Genomic DNA, 20,374 nt, shown 5'->3' with positions numbered 1-20,374 from the left:
AACCAACATCTTTTTGGAGGAATGTTATTGAGATTTTAAGATAATATGCTGTTGTCATATACTGTATGCATGATGACTTGTATTAAAAATGTATTAAAAACACCTCATGTTGTACGTGCATTATAAAATTAGCCAAATTATCACTGATAACCAGAAGGTGGCACTATTGACATGAAACTTTTTTTTAGCATATTTGTTCAGGTATATGCGGTCATGTTCTGGAACTCTGTAATCAACATATTGAAGAAAAATGCACGAACGTACACTACTGTTCAAAAGTTTGGTATCAGTAATATTTTTAATGTTGTTTTTTTTAAGTTGTACAGACCAAGGCTATGTTTATTTGATCAAAATACAGTAATACTGTGAAATAACTTTTATAACTAAAATAACTGTTTTCTATTAATTTCAAAACCAAAAAACTTACTGACCTAAAAAAATTGAAAATAAACTTGTACAATATCAAAAATCAGTGCAACATTTTACAAACTATGTGGAGATATTCAATACAGCAGTATCCAGTGTCATGCCAACGCGTTCAATGAACGAAATTATGAACCCATTCATAATTTGGGCGAAAGTGAACTGAAAGTACTGTATTACTGCCTGATGAACGTTACTCTGCAATAGGGTGCCAGATTTCTATAGAGCCTTCCAGGTGCTTTGCGCACCGTCGACAAAGCAGCGAGCGAGGAGGCGTCGTATGATCATTTAAATGGTTTATGATGAGGTCGGAGAGGATGGGAAAAATATTACAACATTGTGCAAACTGCCCATCGATAAAATAATTGTTGTCTGTGGTTGTATATGGGCTGTGGCAAAAAAGAAGAAGCCAACATATGGAATAAAAGCATGAACTATGAACTGAACTAGTTCATTTTAAAACTTGTGAAATGAACTTTGGAACTAGTTAATGTAGAACGTGAACTTTCCCAACACTGGTAGTATCATATAGACATCTGAACAATTATTGTCCCCTTACCTTGCCAGCTGTCATTGCAGACGCAGAGCTTTTCTCCGGTGAGGTCGCAGTATCCACGGTCAGGACTGCCACAGTCATCCCAACAGTAGGGAATATCACACGCCTCACCTTTCCAGTATCGCTCACACTCGCAGTAAACACTGCTAGAGATGAAGTTGCCCGTAGTACACCTTCCATGACCTGAACAGTTGTTAGGACAAGAGTTTAGCCTGAAAAACACAGCAGGGAGAGAGAGTGATCAGTACAATAAACAAACGAACAAACAAACAAACAAATTACTTAAAAAAAAAAAACTTATGAATGCATTGCGTGTCTAACAATACTCACGAATATAAGATGTTGAATCCTGTAAGATTGTAGGCAGCATCACTGAAAAAGTGCAACAACGCGTATCCAGATGTGGTCACCACCTCTGGAATGGTTTCATTTCCTTTTGTTTCTGGGACAACCAGGCCACTGGACATGCAAGAGTATGACACAGGAATCAGATAAATTACGTCCTTCCTTTGTGTTCACATGTTCCACTCAGCATTCAGCATCTAAATAAATCTCCATGCTCTTGACAGTTCAATATTCTTCAAAATAAAGGCCCTTGAGTCCGAAATTTTCATATGCTCACAAATTTTTTTTTTTTTTTGTATTCGTGATTCGGTGGCTCTGAATTATCAAAACACCATTCAAACTGCTTGCTACGGATGCGAAAAATGCAGAAAATCGAACCCGACCCGATTTTATTTATGACGGAAGAAAGTTTTGGAGGCAGTGTGCAAGCATGATTGACATAACGTGAGGTCGTATTTATTTTTGCGAAAATTTCGGACTCAGTGTGCAAGGGCCTTAAGGAAGAAGATAACCTCACATTAAGTGCTTCAGCACAACAAGTGGACACCCAGCTGGGAGTCTTAGACACACCACAGAACACAGAGATTTGATGGACCAGATACCGCACACCAACACACACACACACACACACACACACACACACACACACACACACACACACACACACACACACACAGCAGGTATCTGAACACAAGGTCCATCCCATTAGAAAGGAATAAGAGATAGTACTTCAAATGAAAGAGAGAAGCAGGCGGACTACTTTACATTTAATGTGACTTGACTAATATTATCTCTATGTTTAGGCTGGCAAATTATCCTTATGAGAATGTGATTTTTTTTCCCTTGCATATTAATAGCAAATATGATTGTTACTTGCAGTATTACATGTGAGCTATTCTCTGTCGCTCAGAGTGCAACAGACAGTGGTCCCAAACCACTTTTTCAGCAGGCTTGTTTCCGGAAGGATTTTTTCCCATAGGGATTTTTTAATTCTTATTCTTTATAAGAGTTATAATCCATGAACCAAACCTAACTGTTATGAGGTGAATCACAACATTACAAACTTTGAATTAAAGCAAAAAATGCAAGACTGTACTTGATGACTTTAATGAGGGAAAGAACTACAATCCCATGAAGCACAGATATAAAACTAAGGATTTAATATTTTAAATAGATATACAGAAACACTATATTTTATATTTATTGCAAAATAGGCATATACTGTATATCCAAATATTTCTTCACGGGAGTGGGTGGGCATTAAAGAGTTCTTTTGGAGCAATTTGCATGTTCCATTTCTCTGATTTTTAGAGGTTTCTTTGCTGAATAATGGGCAATGGATGTATGCAATGCAATAACCGAGAATTCCATGGTTAAATAGGATTATTTTAAAAATAACAAAGCAAATATAATTGATTGACAACCTCAAAGTTCATGATGGGACCAAATTAGCATAATCTTTCCACAAACTGTCTGTTTAACCTTATTTACTTTAGTCACAGATTACGTTTAACTGCAAACCATTCACCAACCAAGGTCCATAATCCGATTAGAAAAAAAGTTTTACACATGGGGTCCGGATATTTTGAATAAATATTTGAAAAAAACTAAGATATGCACATTTTTTTTCCCATTTTGATTTCATGCCATTTATTACTCTGAATTCTAGCAATTTTAATTAAAACATGAATCCTCAATCCTTTTCCTTAATGGAAAAAATAGGCCAGTAACATTTTTAATTGTTAGACTGACAGTGCTTTCATCTGTGCTATTTTTTTATTTATTTTAATGCTTGTAAAATAAAAAATATATATATCAGTAGTTAAGCACCATTTCATAGAAAAGAAAGAAGAATAACTTTAGATTGAAATTCCATGGGTCAGCAGAGGTTAATACCCTCGCTACGCTTTCAATTGAAAAATGTATGTAACGCCAAGGAAAGAGAAGTCTCATGTGCACAGAAATGAAAGGTCAGCATACATTTTCAAGTGAACTTCGTGTGTGACTTAGTCTGATTTGATTCTACTGTGTTGTTGATTGGTTAAAGTTCCCCGTTCATTTCACTGAATTAGACATACGATTTGCTGATGGTTTTGTTATACGTTTGTTTATGTACAATATATTCTTTTGTACATTAAATAATAGATAAATAATAAATAAGTCTTAGGTCAATGCAATGGTTTGTATCCACTCTGTCAGGGTGTGTGAATTACAATGCTTCCAGTCCCACTCACCTAAACACAGCTATCAAAGGTGCGTAAATAGAGTCTCCATCAAAAACATACATGTGATCCCAACTGCACTCTGTGGCAAAATGGTTGAACCTCAACCTCAGCACAGCATTTGGGCTAAAATAAAAACAGAATATATGTTAATTTGACACATAATAATAAGAGCAAAGACAGTTGTATTTCAATCATGACACCTCTTGGAAGAGTTTTAGCATGTTATTGAATACAGCAATCTTAATATATTTGGTCTTTGCGGACTAGATCAGCTACACTGTAGCTGCTGCTGCATAGCAATTATGAACTTGTGGCTAGATAGCTACTGTGAGCATGTAAGATATGCTACTTAGACATAATAAAATCCTGTAACAGATCTAGGCAGGTGGAGCTGGGGGAGGTGGACGGTTTCAGAGGAACTCCAATAGCACACTGCAGGACTAGCTTACACTTTCAGCAAATAAATGTTGAGCAAGCAATCTCATAGGCTGCAGGATCAGCAGAGGCCAATCAGCTTGTGACACGTAGTAATGATGTGATTGCCTGCAGATCGCATGTAAAATAACCTCAGCCTGTGCCCTATAGAGTTTCATGACTGAACTACTGTAAATATTTAAACCCAATGTCCACTAAAGGGACACGAGTAACAATTTAGCTCCAAACATTTTAATTAATTCTAATTTTCATTTATATGTTGCTTTGAACAAAAGCATCTGGTAAACAATAAATATAGATGTATTTGTGAGAACATTTGCGACAAAAAAAGACAGATTAGCTTGACATAGTGGTACTCACTATCCTTCAATGAGCCAAGTGCATTTAGTCTTGTACTTGTAGTTAACTGGTCCATCGGTGAGTGATCCTGAGGACTCGGTCAACCTGACAGAGAAAAATACAAAGATAAATAAATATCTTAAAACGGCCTTGATGAAATCAAAGCAAGAGAAAATCAAGTACAGTAAATTAGTAAATTTAGACAATTGTTAATTTGTTACTTATTTGTTAAACAAATGACTATTGTAGGGAATAATGCATATCATCTTTCTGTATGCTCCCTTAATAGGTTAAATAACAGATGAAATAGGTACAGCAGCATATACACCCCTGAAATGTGTAGGTACAGGAGGAGGATTTAAGACAGCAAACCACATCACAAGCACCAAAATGTATAAGCATATTAAAAAATAAATCAAACAGAATACGCTAAATCCGAATGAATAAATAAAAATCGGACCCTTAAACAAATATTTATAAAAAGTCAATAAATGTTTAAAGAACACCCTTTTCCAAAAGGAAAGTTTTCATGCCATGGAAATGAATAATAAACTACTGTATGAACTCCACATCATGTATGTATGAGAATCACAAACATCTCTCCTTCCATAAAGAGCTACCATCACTTTCAGCTAATTAAAAGCCTATATTAAGAAAATAAATTCACTTAAAAATGTTGAATTAAGGACTTGGAAATGAAATGCCATACACGTGGACCAACAAACTGATCATGTGACATTGGCATAACCATCTGCTCCTGATTCGTCCTCTTTCCCTTTTACCTTATTTTCATCCCTCCCTTTCCAACATAGAAATGAGGGCCATAATCCCAACGGATTGAAGCAAAAAAAAAAAAAATACTCATTTGTCCGAGAGTGGAGGAGGGCCAAGCTCAGAATATTACTGCACAGTAAAGAGCAAGTCACAGCAACTGCACAGAGATCAGCTTATCCATGAAAATCATGTTTATCACAAAAACAACACAAGAGGTGAAGATCCCCAGCAGAAGCAGCAATCAGGGCCGTTTGCTCTTCTGTGCACTGAAAGGGCTTAAAGTTGCCACAGTCATTGCATACATTGTATGTGCTGCACTTTATTTAAACCATTTTGTTTTATTAATATATTTTTATTTAACTTTTTTTTAGAATTAAACATTTAAAAGTCCTGGAGTTTCATTTCACAGTATTTGTTTGAACTAGGGGTGTAACTCTTCTCGGTAGAGAGAATTTTTTAAGAAATAAATAAAATCAAACCATACTGTACCATTCTCCACCCACGGTTTGGCACACATTTGCATTGCGGTTCACCTCAAATCTGATGACGCGTCTATATTATGTTTTTTTGAAAATAGCAATGCGTAAAACAGACAGTTTCGCTAATGTTTGTTTCTGTTTAAGGATGCACATGCTGGCTTAACAATAATAATACATAACAACGATAGTCAAAAAATGTGAACAAAACGGTCACTCAGTCAAGTTTGTTTAATGCGAGTGCCGTATGCTCGAATGATTAAGCAGTCATCATCACCCGAATGTTGATAGCGCGTGAGACCTGAACAGCACACGTTGCTATCTATGTTTAAACTATACTCATTTAAGCCTTGCCAATTTAAACATTTGAGTGCTAGACAAAAGAAAACTTGTGCGCACTGTGAGAAGATGTGTGTGTGCACTCTTTTTGAGTTCAAAATCACGAGTCCAAGATCAAGTCCAGACCGAACTTCCCGACCCTAAAATGTTGTTGGCGGGGTTCGGGCTGGCATCCAGGCTACTTTTTTCCCTGAACATAGCACATACCGAACCGTACCGTAATTGTGAACCTAAAACCCTGAAACAAACCGAACCATGAGCAATTTGAACCATTAAACCCCTAGTTCAAATAAATGCAAGAAACAAAGCAAAGTGTTTAAGTTGTGAGGAGGGGAAAGGGGGCATTAATAGGGATCTCGCCTAGGGCTCCAGAAACAGCCATAGCACCAATGAGTCATCATAATGTAATGAATGTAGTTTTTCTTCAGTGACAACCATGAAATTAAATACAAACGTTATGACTTCTATTTTGAGCATTCTACAATAGTGAATCACCGAGCTAAAATGACTTTTTCATAACCACTTCCAGAGCAAACATTCAAACTTTGTTTTACAAAATTTTAGGAAATATTTCAAATGTAAATGTAAATTTTGCTGAAAAATGACGGTGATCATGTCACTGATTATCCCCTTGTGCTTTTGTTTAGTGTGGGCCTGGCCGTAGTAAAGCAGGAGCTCATCCATGCGTATTTTTCTTTTTTTCTTTTTTATTGACATAATTGTTCATAAAAGTGTCATAACTCAAAATGTTATTTAGTCCTCTTAAACCCTGCCTCTATCATACAATCGACAGCAAGATTACATTCAGACAGTTTATCTCTATCTAATCAACAACCAAAATCAAACCAAAATTGGAGTCCCAAAATACTCCAAATAGTATTTTTGTTTAAAACGTGCTTCGATAATCTTCGTTTCATTTACAACTTTTGAAAACACAAAACGGAGGAATTTATCTGTCGCTATACTTTCGGTACTTATTTACTTGCAACTTTTTTAAAAAAAAAATAGAGAGACACTAATAACCAGGAGAAAGGACACAATCATTTATTTCCCCAAGCATTCTGCCTTCATCTCCTCTCCTCCACTCACTCATGTGTCATAAACTGTAACCTACTTTCACTGATGTCTGGGTCAGGATTGAGATTCTTCTAAAATATTTCTTATATTCGAAGGTGACTTAAAACAAACTAATTACAAAGATCCAAGGCACCAAGAGACTGATGTACACTGGTTAACAAATTGCAAACCAATTTTACTCCAATCAAACATAATGAGAACACAAAACATCCTTCTGAACTACAACCACACAGATGAATACCTCGAGAATAACTTGCGACATTCACCTCAGCACCTGAACTCTGAAGAGAACAAAGACGACCGCTCTGATTCAAAAACCATTATTGAAATATATCAAGGCCAACATGGGAGAAATATACTGTATAGCAACCCAAAGAGACACAGTCTAGCTGACTCCAGGAAAAGGAAATGGAAGCTATCAAACTTCATATCTCAGGGTAAGTATGAATCTTCCTGAAGTCTCCTCACAATAGGTGACATAGCTTTAATACCCATACCATTAATGTTTGTAAAGTGTCTTAAACTGCACAGGAATGAGCTAATGAACCCTAGCATATCAGAAAACAGTGTTTTATTCAACATTCTTCTCCCAGTTAACTCACAAATATTTGCAAACCATTTAAAAACACAGTGTGCCCAAAATACAAACCACATATGGCAAAAGTACACAATAATCAATTCAAGCTATTTCGCCTCAAAGCCATCAATCTAAAGAACTCAACAGCGATGTGTTTGTTTGAAACAGTTGGGAGTAAACACTGAAAGATTGGTTAAAATTCACTTTTGTAAGAATGTGAATAAACCCTCAAGCAACATAATAAAGACGGGGCACAATAACATTTTTCTTCATTAGTCGCAACAACGTCATCTGCAAATGATTTTTACTACACTATAGGGTGAATTCAAGGGAAGAAATTTCATAATCAAAAATTGTAGCTTTAATCACGACATGGAATTTGATAAGCTACCAGAAAGCATTTGCAATTGTCTTGTCTCAATCGCATTAACACAATCCTATAATACTAATGAAATAGTGCAAGGTTACACCCAACAATGAGACCCACACAACTTGCATCCACACAAACTAGTTTTAACAAATGCATATATTAGATTATGATTAAGACAAAAGGGCTAGTGAATGTCCGTCAGCAAGGCATGATCTCATCTTTTGGACAATGGAGAGTCCAAATCTGAGCTATAAAAGCACTACTGTTACACTAGAACAGCACTGACATTCTAAATGGAGACTGCGTCACTCTTACAAGAGGTGACAGGACTATTCTTAGACTGCGTTTATTGTAGGATGGGAACTGTAGAATTAAGTGGGCACTTGGAGACACAACATTTTCATTTTTGTGGTTAACAAGTCTGATATGCCCTGTACCACATAGTAAATGTTTTTATTAGAGATACTCTTGCCAGCTCTAGCAACAGTATATCATTTAAAGTGTTATGTTAGCGGAGACAAAAGATGTACGAGCTAAAAATATCACATGTTTCAGTTTCCATGATGGGTGGGGGGTTTCGGAAGTTAAGGAGAGAGGCGTTTTCTCCGGGCTTGGGTTGTTGCAGTCCAAATAACAGATTATACAATAACAGAATAATTAATTTGCCTATTTATATTGGTCCCTACTTGCTGTACCATAAACAACGCAGAAGTCCTGAAGGTTGCAGATTATACAGATTACTGTGCAATTGGAGTTTACACAGCTTTTATTTAACCAAGCTGTGTATCTTAGCACAGCTTACTGACAGATCAAGTTATTTCAAGTTCATTTTAATTTGATTTAGATGGGACCACATTTTTTCACGCATTTTCCATCATTTATGAAACAACACTTTCCTACCATTGACGAAATTTTCAGGCTTTCCATGTTTTCACTGTTATATATGGGCCACTATTAGACAACTTCTGAAAGAGTAAAGTTCTCACTGTTCTTTCTGATATATTGATATATTGCATGTGCAGATATTCCTACAACAAAATATTCTGGGGGCTGGCGGGGAAAAAGATTTATGACAAAAAACAAAAACAGAGGTCAATCAGTTCTTGTTCATGTGAGTGATGATAAAAGACACGATCTAAGATAAGTGCCAATGCACTGCAGACTCCAGATAAATAGTGATAGGTAGTTGACTCCAAAATTTGATTCCTCAACTCCGAATAGCCCTAGACTTGTAGTTGCACCAGCTGTGCGTAAATTACAACCTAGCCTAGTTTGACATAAATGGGCTCTAAGTTACAACTTACGCACTGCTAAATATGTTTGCATTGCACCATTAAACTTATTTGAACCATACTCTATGTATAAACTAAATATTTACAGCAGCCTCCAATCAGGAGAAACGGTTGGATTAAAATAGCAGGCAGACTGAACTGCAACAATAAGCTCTTTTTTACCTGACTGATTTAAATTCTTTAGACATAGGATAATGCTGACATTTAAACTCGCTTCCATTTTAAAAGAAAGAACATTATGTGAATAGATTACTTTGTTAACTGCTCATCAACATGAACTTGAGGTCGCGCGCCGCTATGTGCATCGGTCCATTGTGGTTTTATGTTGTGCATTTCACATAAAATCAGTCATAGTCAGTAAATGTTATTTTCTTGTGTTTTTTTTTTTTGTATCATTACTTATTTATCCTTCTTAATTGGTTTCAAATACAGTTTTGAATAAAAGTTACATATAAAATACTTATGTTATTCATGATTAAGTGTAATTAATGAAAACGTATTTTTACTGTTAGTTAAGTGAGGTAAAAGAAGTTAGAATGAAGTATAAACTGAAATTCATAGCATTTAAACAATGTCTGCTCACGATTTTGAAGGCTGCTATAGGAGCATCAAAACTAAACGTCATATTATGAGACTGCTAACTGCGTTCTGCCTTACGAACAAATGATGCAACTGACTGGTGGAACCCTACCCTGTTCACTCATTCACTAAACCCTATAGTGCATTGCAGTTGAGTGAGTGCACAATATATCGGCTGGAGCTGTCACAGAAACAACTGTAACAGACTTCAAAAAAACCTGGAATCAAACAACCCTACAGAAAGATATTTAGCAGGTTGTGTCACCCACATCATACTGGATTTCTGTTCTTTTCACACTACAAAACTGTCTGTCGTCATCAATGTCAGTTCCAGTCAAAACACATCACCCTTGCAAGATTAAATATAGCCTGTGTTATTGTATAGAGTTTATATCCACTGCATATGCGCACTAATCCACTATGACTATGGAGACCTAACAATGAAAGAACTGGTCGTTTTTTATAAATAACCTTGACCTACTGGCACTGCCCTTCATTAAAAATGAAAAATCACTTATGCTTAGAGACAATGGGGTCAGCAAGGGCAGAGATTGATATTAGGTTTCTGACATATAGTCACGGCTCATCAGTTTCCCACCATCCATCCATTCATCTATAGAGCCTGGGATGAAATCCCCACTACCTTTTACATTGACCACAATAAGGTCAAGAGAAAGTTAATAGAACCCCACAATGGCCAAGCCTTAAATGGTCCTTCACTGCTCGTCTACAATCCCTCAGCGCTGGGCGTTAAAGATCTGAGTGTGAGGGTCTCATGACTGAACAGTGAACACGCCTTTAAATATATAGACAGACCAAACCGTGAAATAGTTCATCCTTCAGAAACCTAGAGAGTTGTTTTAGGGGTCTTTTAAAGCAGCAGTGCATTTGACATCATCATTTGACATCACTGTATATTTAGGCTTCAAAGAACTCACTTTTGGTTTAAAAGTGATGGCAAAATTTTCATTTTTGAATGAACTATGCCATTAAGATGTTGAAACATGGTCAGAAAAGCCTTGTATTGATGCTATGAACGAAGCTATAAGATTAACACTTTAACCACATACTGTATAAGGATAGAAGAAGTCTACCGTCACAGAGTTTGAGTCACATGTTCTGAAGAAGCTGACGTAATTACTCTACAATGTTTCGCTGTAAGCCAGTACTGAAAACCTTCATACAAGACACTCTGAAACTAAAGAGCTTCTCTCCACCTGAACAGAAGAAGGAATTACAGACAGATTACAGAAACAATTATGTGCAGCTGTTTAAATCAGGGCCCACCAGCAATATTGTTATATTTAAATTTAGTTATACTATCATAATCTTAATTAAAATGCTATAAAAAAACACTAAAATAGAGATATACAACAACAAACAAAATGTTTATTTGTTTACTTTATCAGCTATATAAGGACCTTTCAATATTGCCTTGGACAAAGTGGGGCCTTTAAGTCAAAAAGGTTAAGAAGCACTGGTTCAAAGGTAATTTACAGCAAAAGATACGTTTTAAAGAGCATTTTAGTGCTGATGTGTTCATAGCAATGGGAAACAAAATGGAAAGGCATTTAATATAAGAATAATAGATGTGGTCCACTCCACTTAAAGGTAATCTGACGATTTTACAACACTTACATTTGCTTTGAGTTCATTTCCCAGCGACTGGGGTTCCATTATTTGATCTTTTGCTGGGAAAAGCAGTTTCCAACAGCCAAAAAACACTGCTATAATAGTGAAACAACCACTCCCTGAGGCTTGGGAAAACAAGAGAGCAGTGTGCATTGTAATGTTATCTGTATTAAGGACAGTTAAACACATAGAAACTGAGTCCACAAGGGTCTCAGTGGACATGCCAGCACTCACAAACACAGATTACTCAGAGCAGAGCACCTGTTACGTGATGCTTTGAACCAGCATAGCCTGTTCAGATGATATCAATATAAAGTCGTGCTGACAGCAGAGCAGAGTCTTAGCCTGAATCAACGACTGAAAATCATTGCCTCCTCAGCACAAGGCTAATCCAAATTTATCCCATCAAACCACTTCAGAGACAGAATGGATTTCCTTTCAACAGGGCAGGATAAACCTGAAACATTCCCACAGGTTACACCCTCACATGACACTTTCTACTGTTCAGATGGGATTAGTTTTAGCAGTAGTTTTTGTAATAAGTTTGAGTAGCAGTTATTATTGGGACATCTACAATTTCATGTACTGATTCAGATGGGATGTGACTCTTATGGAATGTCATGTGCTATAGAGCAACGTGTTGTCAAGATTTGTAAGTCTCTTGCCATAGCTCACCAAGGCTACATTTATAATACAAAAATACAGTAAAATTGTAATATTGGGTAAAATATTTTTTACAATTTAAAATACATTTTCTATTTTAACATCTTTGAATATATATTTTTTTCCTTTGATTTTCAGCAGCCATCACTCTTATTTTAAATTTATTTGAAATAGAAATATTTTGTAACATTGTTGTCTTTACTGTCACTTTTGAAACTTTTATTTTTATTTATTGCATCCTAGCTGAACAAGATTATTAATTTCTTTCAAATAAATATTTCTTAATGAAAAACTTACTGTAGTCTATGTCAAAATAAAGCATATATGATATAGAATTGTTGTGCATACACATAAAAAGTTATGAATTTACTCAGCATCTCTGAGTACATTCAGATAAACATTTTAATTTTACAACATTAGATTTAAAATACAGTATCCTGAAAATGGGTCGTTTCTTTTTTTTTAGTTTTTTTCGGTTATCCAAAGTCAAGCAAAAACAGGAGGTATTTTACACCTTAATTCTCAGAGAAAAATGTGTCTTTTATTTGGTTTCAAAAGAGACCATTTACAAGACACTGGTTTCAACTAAAAATGGGTTTGAGAGAAAAATAGCTATGTTTTGCCTGTTCATTTACATGGCATTGGTGTTTTGGGGCCTGAATATGCAAACTTTTGAAAACACGTTTCAAAGTGTAAGTTTTTAAAAAAGCTACAAAAAAGCTACAAAAAGGTGAATTTGTGAAAACGTGTGTATTAAGTGTTCAGTCTATAGGAGCATAGTGTTTCTTTACAAAGTGACATTGCCAACTACTGGCCTGGCATGCATAATACAGCATTTTTTTTTTAAGGACTTTTTTTTACAGTTTTTAACACATCGTTGCCGTGTAAACGTGCCCTTACACATCCAATATAGTTCAGTGATAAAGTCAACAAACTGATTTTAAAACAATATTTATTTAGACTTTAGTAGGTCTTTAGACTTTATAGTAGGTCTGAGCTATTTAAGTCCAAACCAAACCAACAGACAGGGGTTGATCTTTAGGCTGTTAAAATCATCCAAAATTACCCAACTCGTAATTAAAACCCAGACTGGAGTTGAAGTGTTCTGATGCGGACACAGAGAGACTGTAAAAGTGGTAATTAGTGGGTGAGGTCTTTGAAAGGGGTTTAGAGTGAGACTATGTCTAAGTGTAAATGAACATTTACTGTTTTCCTGTGAAGCCCTTTGTGGTGAACAGACCCCAAGTATATATTAAGAGCTAAAACAGAGCTTGATGCTCCAAAGTGTGCAGAACATCACCAAACCCAAGAGAGTGATGTCGAAATGTTTGCAAAGCAACGGTTATTTATGCTCTTTGCTCTGCCACTGATGTCATCTTCAGACAACAACAGTCATGAGTAACTCAACCCACAGGATCACACAGGACAGACACTGTGGCATTATAAAACAGAGCATGGTTGGGCATTGGATCACAAACACAGATCACAGCGATTAGTGCTGAAGTCTGCTGTTCCATCTCCCTAATGAGAGTAACTGCCACTGTGATAGTACTGTGTTGGATTACACCTCAGGATTAAAAACTGCTTCATGAGGATTCTGTTGGCAGCATGTGAGATTTACTGTGTGATCAATGTGGCCAGGACATTGCTAAATGATAAAAGAGAACTAGTCAAGTGTTAGTTAAAGGCATAGTTCACCCAAAATTAAAATTCTGTCATCATTTACTTGCCATCATTTTGTTTCAAACCCAAAACGAATACAATAGCAGATGTACAGGGACAATGTTACCCATAGGCGGAGGAGGGTGACCAAGGTAAGGCTAAGGAGATGTGCTTCCTCTTTAAAAACACCAAGAATTTTGTTACCTTAAAGAGCATGTTGGATTGTAGATTAATTAAATACACAGGAGCTGAACCATTAAGGGCCTTATAGGTCAGTAGCAATACTTTGTAATCGATTCAGAACTCATATTTTCTTCACCTGGTAATAACTCTTGCAGCTGCATTTTGGACTAACTGTAGCTTGTTTATTGAGGATGCAGGACAACCACCTAATGGATTAGTTGTCTGTAGTTATGTTGTCTCTTTCTGCAAGTATTCCTAGCCCTGTTTATGACCTTTGATGTATTTTAGGGTTTTGTGTGAATGGATATGCAGTGTTTTGAGAGGATGATGTTAGTTGAAGCATTGCAAAGTCACTCCCAGTTCTTTCATGTGAAACTGTCCTTTAGTGACAGTGTCCTTCTGCTGATCTCTCAGAGTGCATGTTGTTTATATGACCATCTGTCCATTACAGGATAAACTAATCCATCTGAAATGGAAAAAAATCCCGAAATGGACATTCTCCAGCTGCCCCACCTTAAACTTTATCCCATACACACTTTACAGTTTTTGGCAGTGTGTGTGGTGTTTGACTGGGCTACTTTTTGTATGCTAATGTGCTTTATTTTTACTTACATTTATGTATATATTTAATGAAATAAAATAAAATAGTGTTTCACAATAAATAGTGATACTAGACTAATTGGATGGTATTTGTAGATTATGGAGATTATTTGTAGATTAATAGACCTTACACAATCCTGACAGCCCCTATTCTTATTTTATGTTTAGTAAAATATTTTTGAATGAATTCTAATAAAATCATATGTGATACAAGTGCTGTCAATCCCAAACAGTGACTATGAATGCAGCCATCATGGACATTTGTATTACTGATGAATGGCTTTTAATTCTTGGCACTCAATTTTTTTCATTTCTTTTTGTTTTTATGAGGAAATGTTTGAATAAAACATTGAAAGATAAATCTTTAATCTATAAATATTAATCTATAAACATTTATAGATTAATAATAGCAATCAATCACTGACCACTCGTATCCTCTTTTTCTTGAGTCTAGAGCAGTATGCCATATACTGTTTTGTGTTTTGACTGCAGACTGTCTAAAGACTGTTCCTGCATCTGCTCTGCTGTCTGTCTTGTATCTCCATAGGTCAATCACTGTTGATTCTTTGATATTTCCCAGTCTTTCAGTTGGGCTCACTATGTCAAATGTTTCTGTTTCTATTTTGTATCTATCGGCTGTTTGAGGTCTCTGTCTGTAACCTCTGCTCTATCTTTCTTTAATCAGGTATAGTACACGCTTGTACCTTTGTGCATTTGAATGTTTATAGAGTCAGGTTTGTGCAGTTATATTTCTGTGTGCAACCACATAATATAAAATGTGCCTTTTGAAAGACATTTGTGCACCATTCAGAATTTGATTGAGAATTATAGTTCAGTTAATTCACTAAATTTACCTTACGGTTTTTTTTATCTTGATTTTTTTTTAAACTGATACTGATACCGATTATTTGTATGCTCATCAATGTCTTGTAACCAATAAGCAGGACTGATATTTAATGTCTTACTTCGGCGTTTGTTAAATTTCATCTTAATAACTGCAGCAGCAACAATAATTTTAACAATATCGGCGAGATAAATTGACAAAAAGTAATCGGTAACACCTTACATTAGTAAAATATTAACTATGAACTAAGAGCAATACGTGTTACAATATCGATCAATCTTCATGTTAGCTAATAAAAATAAAGCTGTTCATTGTTTATTCATGTTAGTTCAGAGTGCATTAACTAATGTTAATAAATACTACCTTTGATTTTAATAATGTATTAGTAAATGTTGAAATTAATATCAACTAAGATGAATAAATGCTGTAGAAGTATTGTTCACTCAACTAACAAACCTTATTGAAGTGTACCAGTTTATCAACTTTGCATACATGTGATATTTCATTTTAAACTACAGTTTGCTACGAATGTTTAGGTGTTGTTTATTAGGCAAACAAGTAAAGACAAATAGTTGACTGGAATAATTATTGTATATTGTCAAGAAAATCATAATATTTAGTCTTTTACACAGTCGGCAGCCTCTCTGGCAGCAAATGGATGGCATAGACAATTTTTGAAGCACCTACTAGTTACCGACATTTATCAGTGAATCCAATAATACAAAACTGTGTGCCAGAAAGGGTCTTATATTCAATTCTCATGTTTAAATAATAGCTCTTAATCCTCCTCCATCCCATTCTAGTGCTGCATTCAGGGTGAGGTCACTTCTGAAGGCTTCTGACCTGTACTGTGTTTGCTATATAAGTCTCTGGTGTGTTTTCCAGTGCTCCTGCTGAGCTTGTTTTGATCGTCTATGCTAGAATACATCCTCCCTAGTCCTCTTTCTGCCGCTCTCATCTTCTCTCCTCAGACTCTCTTTTTCACATTCACTGTAGGGGTGATATTTCAAGAGGGTAGAGAAGAATGGTTCATGGGAAGTTCAACACAAAACCTGCATGTGAACTCTGCATTTAATTATCCCTCCTTATCCACTTTTTTTCACTTGCTGTCTTTTGATTTTTTTTTTGATCTTGCACTTTTCCTCAGCTTTAACCTTCATATTTCAATTAATGCATAGCATATGGCTAAGGAACATATGGAATAAACTGTATTCACAATGATTTTGCTGGCAATATAGGATTAAGTATCAGAGTATTGCAATGATAACTTCAGTCTGTCTGTATGTCTCCTATCTGTGTATCTATCTGTCTGTCTACAGATATATATATAGATATATATATATTTATATATTTTTTATATACCCTGTTCACCTATTATTTTTTCTTTTTGTCTCGACTTTTTGGCTTTTATAAGCTACTAATTTTCAGCCCTGTTCACTTGTTATCTTTTTTTATCTTGGCACTTTGGCCTTGTGTTTTGTCTTTTTTCGCTTTCTCACTGTTTTCTCTTCATACTCCAACAACTGCATCTGTGTGCAGCCAGTATCTGTTTGTCTCTTTCCTTTTTCCTCTCATGGTGAAATGACCGCAGTCTGACACAGAGAGCATGTCAGTCAGTCAGTCAGGATCCCCGTGGGATTGTCCTCGACTCTATGATATCACCTCGCAGGCATGATTCTGAAAGCTCTGTTCAGGGTGTGGTGCTCTGGACGCCACAGCGCGCTTTGATTATTTGAGTTGAACTCTGGGTCTGCTCTTGGCTGACTGCAGAGCGGCATCAGTATACATGAGCTCTAGTTTACACAAACTGTGTCCGATTCCTCCCAGCAGGGCCAGATGAGCAAGGCTAAGAGGCCAGGTCTGATGTCTTTAGGGACTTATCCCTTATCCTCAATGGCAGTCTTACAGTTTGGGAAGCGTTTAGTGGCTCCATATAACTTCATATAAATGTGTTTGAGTTAACACAGATCCCCTGGAAAACGCATTTTTTGGGACGATTTTGTGTGTTTAAGTGGAGAAAAATAAGTAAGAGTAAGTTTAAGGGTTGTTTGCTTTGTCATTTATTTATTTATTTATTTATTGCTGAACACGTCAGACATACACGTCATGCTTCCAGGGGTTGAGTAATGTTACATTTGTGCTTTAAAGTGTAGTCAACCCACGCTTAGTTCAATGGTGTGTAATAACTGCCAAAACTGTCTGTGCAACATGACATCATGACTTTTGCGTAAACAGACACGTCACTTTCGAGTCAAGTGGCGTGTTATCTCTACGCATTTTGAGCTATCCGCGTGTATCCACATGTATGTATACGCCATTAACGTCCGAGTGATTCCGCGTGTCTGTACACGCCGTCAAATGTCCGCGCGAAACGAAGCAAAATGTACATCTACATCTGGGGAGCGATCTTTTTTTTCCTAGAATGGTAAGGGAACAGTCATAAATGCCATTAACCCCAGTGACGGTAAGGTTTAGGTACGGGGTTGAGGAAAGTCATATATTTATACGTATATACAGTAATAACGTTAAGTCAACGGCGCTCATAAGCACGCTGAAAAGCGATTATGCGTGTTGATAGCACGCCAAAAATGGAAATACGAATTGGCGTGTCATACACACGCTACTTCATGAGATCAGTCTGGTCTGTTGGATTTTGTGGCATTAGAGCCATGACGAGGTAAAAAGTTATTATGTATGGGTCACTACTATGTACACAATTAAGTATCAGTTTTCAACGAGTTTGAATATATTAACAATAGTTAATTAGTAGTATAATAGTTAAAGTTTACAATAGTTAAACTTTTATACCCTTTTTAATATCTTTGTTACTTAATACTCACAGACTCACAGTCTTTTGTACTGTGCATTTGAAGTTCATACCACAAATGTTCGAAATATCTCTTTGTTTCCACAAAAAAGTTAAGAAGCAAAAACTCTTTTCAACATTGATAATAATCCTTTCAGAACATGAATAAAATATTAATTGGTCAGACCCGAAACACTCCGTGACCCAAGGTAACATCGCTGATGATGTGTCCAGGTTCCATCAAGTTGATGTTACAAGCTGAAGTATGCTTGTTTATTTGTTTAAATTGTGAACATACTTGCTTTAATATCAAATAATTTATTAGGAATACAAACGTTGTTGCTAGCGAAACATAACTTGAAGCCATTTCATGACATTCTAGTTAAATGCAAGGTTATGAGATGAAGGCTATTATGTGAATGCTTGGCTAAAGAGATGTGTCTATAATCTATATTTAAACTGGGAGAGTGTGTCTGAGCCCTGGACATGATCAGGAAGGCTATTCCAGAGTTTAGGAGCCAAATGTGAAAATGCTCTCCCACCTTTAGTAGAATTGGATATCCACTCTCCAGATATATCAGATGAAACATATGTATATCTGTTGCTTGAAATGTTATGAACAGCAATTATAGGCTAACTATTTTCTATTTCCTTGAAATTAAATGTAATGAAATGAAATGAGGCATTTATTGCAATTTACTACTACTACACACAAAGCAATTTATAATCATATATCAGGGGTTCTTCTCCTCACCGACCACCATTGTACAGCATCCACAATTTGCTGTACAAGATGTCATCCACATACACGACTGCCAAACTTTCTATATATTGTGATCATTATGATCACAACTTTGTTTCTACCTAAATAAATACATGATGTATGTTAACTGCATGTGTATTATTTTAGAACTGGTAATTTCTGGACATATATGGACATTATTAATAAATTATTTAATTTAATTAGCATTTAAAAAAAAATAAAAATACTGTGTGCAATATAATAAGCAATGGCATATTTTGAGATGTCCCAGCTCAAACATGCATTTTAGTCTGGGACTGGGACTAGGCAGAGCCTTGTCTGTGAAACCGAGCAAAAATATCCTTTACAGCTTATATATTTATTATGGTAATCAAAATTACCCTATTTGCCAGACAAGGTTTGAAACTGACTTTCATATTGTAAGTTATATATTTGCTTTATTTAGTTAATTTAGTATCTGATCCAACAACACATTGATCGCTAGACGTGCATTTAGCATTTTATTGCGTTTATTCTGCATTAAAAAAAAGTGAAAATTCATTCTAAATGACCAGAACCCTGATGATAACTGCAACAACATCCCTTTAACAACCAAAGAAAATATGAAACATGATTATCATTGTGCATTCAGCTTCCTGATCCATTTTCGATAGTACTAACACAAATTTTTCAATCATAACAATATTAGTGGTCTAAAATGAGAGGAAATTCAATTGCAAGACAAAATTCTGCCATCAACTATGACTCCTGAAGGTCTAAGATTCACATTTTTCATCTTTTTCCAATTCTATTCTTTTAAGATGTGTTAAGTAAGGCAATTACATGATTTCCCACTGGCAGAGTGCCTACAGCAGTAGTTGAATTACAGCAAAAGTCCATCAGCAGGAGAAAATTTCTGAAAAGCTATTTTTGACTCCCTCAGGACAACCAAGTATGGTCAGGGATGAAGTAAATAAATTATAACTGGAGAATAGTTCATTTCTACTCTAAAAGCAAACCACTACAGCGAGACAGCATAACATGTTTCTAAACAATTCATGTCAAGCATTAAGGCATGCAATCTTCATGCAATAACCTGCAACATTTCCAGAAAGTAAAGTTTAAGTCAATTTTTCCCAAGTCAGTTTTTTTATTTTTATAGCGCTTTTCATAAACCACAATAAGGCCATGTGGTTTCAGATTAACACATTCTTTCCTTCTCAGTCTGTCAATCCATTTATCCATTTATCTATCTGTCAATCATAGTTAAGTTTGGAATCGCAAACCATATCAAAATACACTGGTTGCAGAAAAACACATTCTTTCTTTCTCTGTCGGTGTGATAAAGACCCAAGCAGTCACAAGGAGAATCACACCAAAATGTAAATATGGGAGCGATATTGCCATCTAAAAAGATGTTTATCAAAGCGAATGT

General features: G+C 35.8%; 1 protein-coding gene across 3 annotated transcripts in view; it reads right to left on the bottom strand.

The window, feature by feature from the left end:
- atrnl1a (attractin like 1a) overlaps positions 1–20,374 on the bottom strand; it is a 207,578-nt gene that overhangs the window by 179,941 nt on the left and 7,263 nt on the right. For all 3 annotated transcript variants that reach the window (XM_089116952.1, XM_089116951.1, XM_039672737.2), the window contains 4 exons: positions 4,345–4,428; positions 3,559–3,672; positions 1,310–1,438; positions 983–1,191 (listed from right to left, as the gene is read on the bottom strand). In XM_089116952.1, the coding sequence (XP_088973078.1) occupies positions 983–1,191; positions 1,310–1,438; positions 3,559–3,611 (391 nt within the window). In that variant the 5' untranslated portion in view covers positions 3,612–3,672; positions 4,345–4,428. The remainder of the gene's footprint in view (positions 1–982; positions 1,192–1,309; positions 1,439–3,558; positions 3,673–4,344; positions 4,429–20,374) is intronic.

This window comes from Pimephales promelas, chromosome 11, assembly GCF_988280905.1.
Source record: "Pimephales promelas chromosome 11, fPimPro1.hap1.1, whole genome shotgun sequence".
Taxonomy (NCBI): Eukaryota; Metazoa; Chordata; class Actinopteri; order Cypriniformes; family Leuciscidae; genus Pimephales; species Pimephales promelas.
The sequence above is the reverse complement of the archived record's forward strand: the minus strand, read 5'-3'. Positions and strand labels throughout refer to the sequence as shown.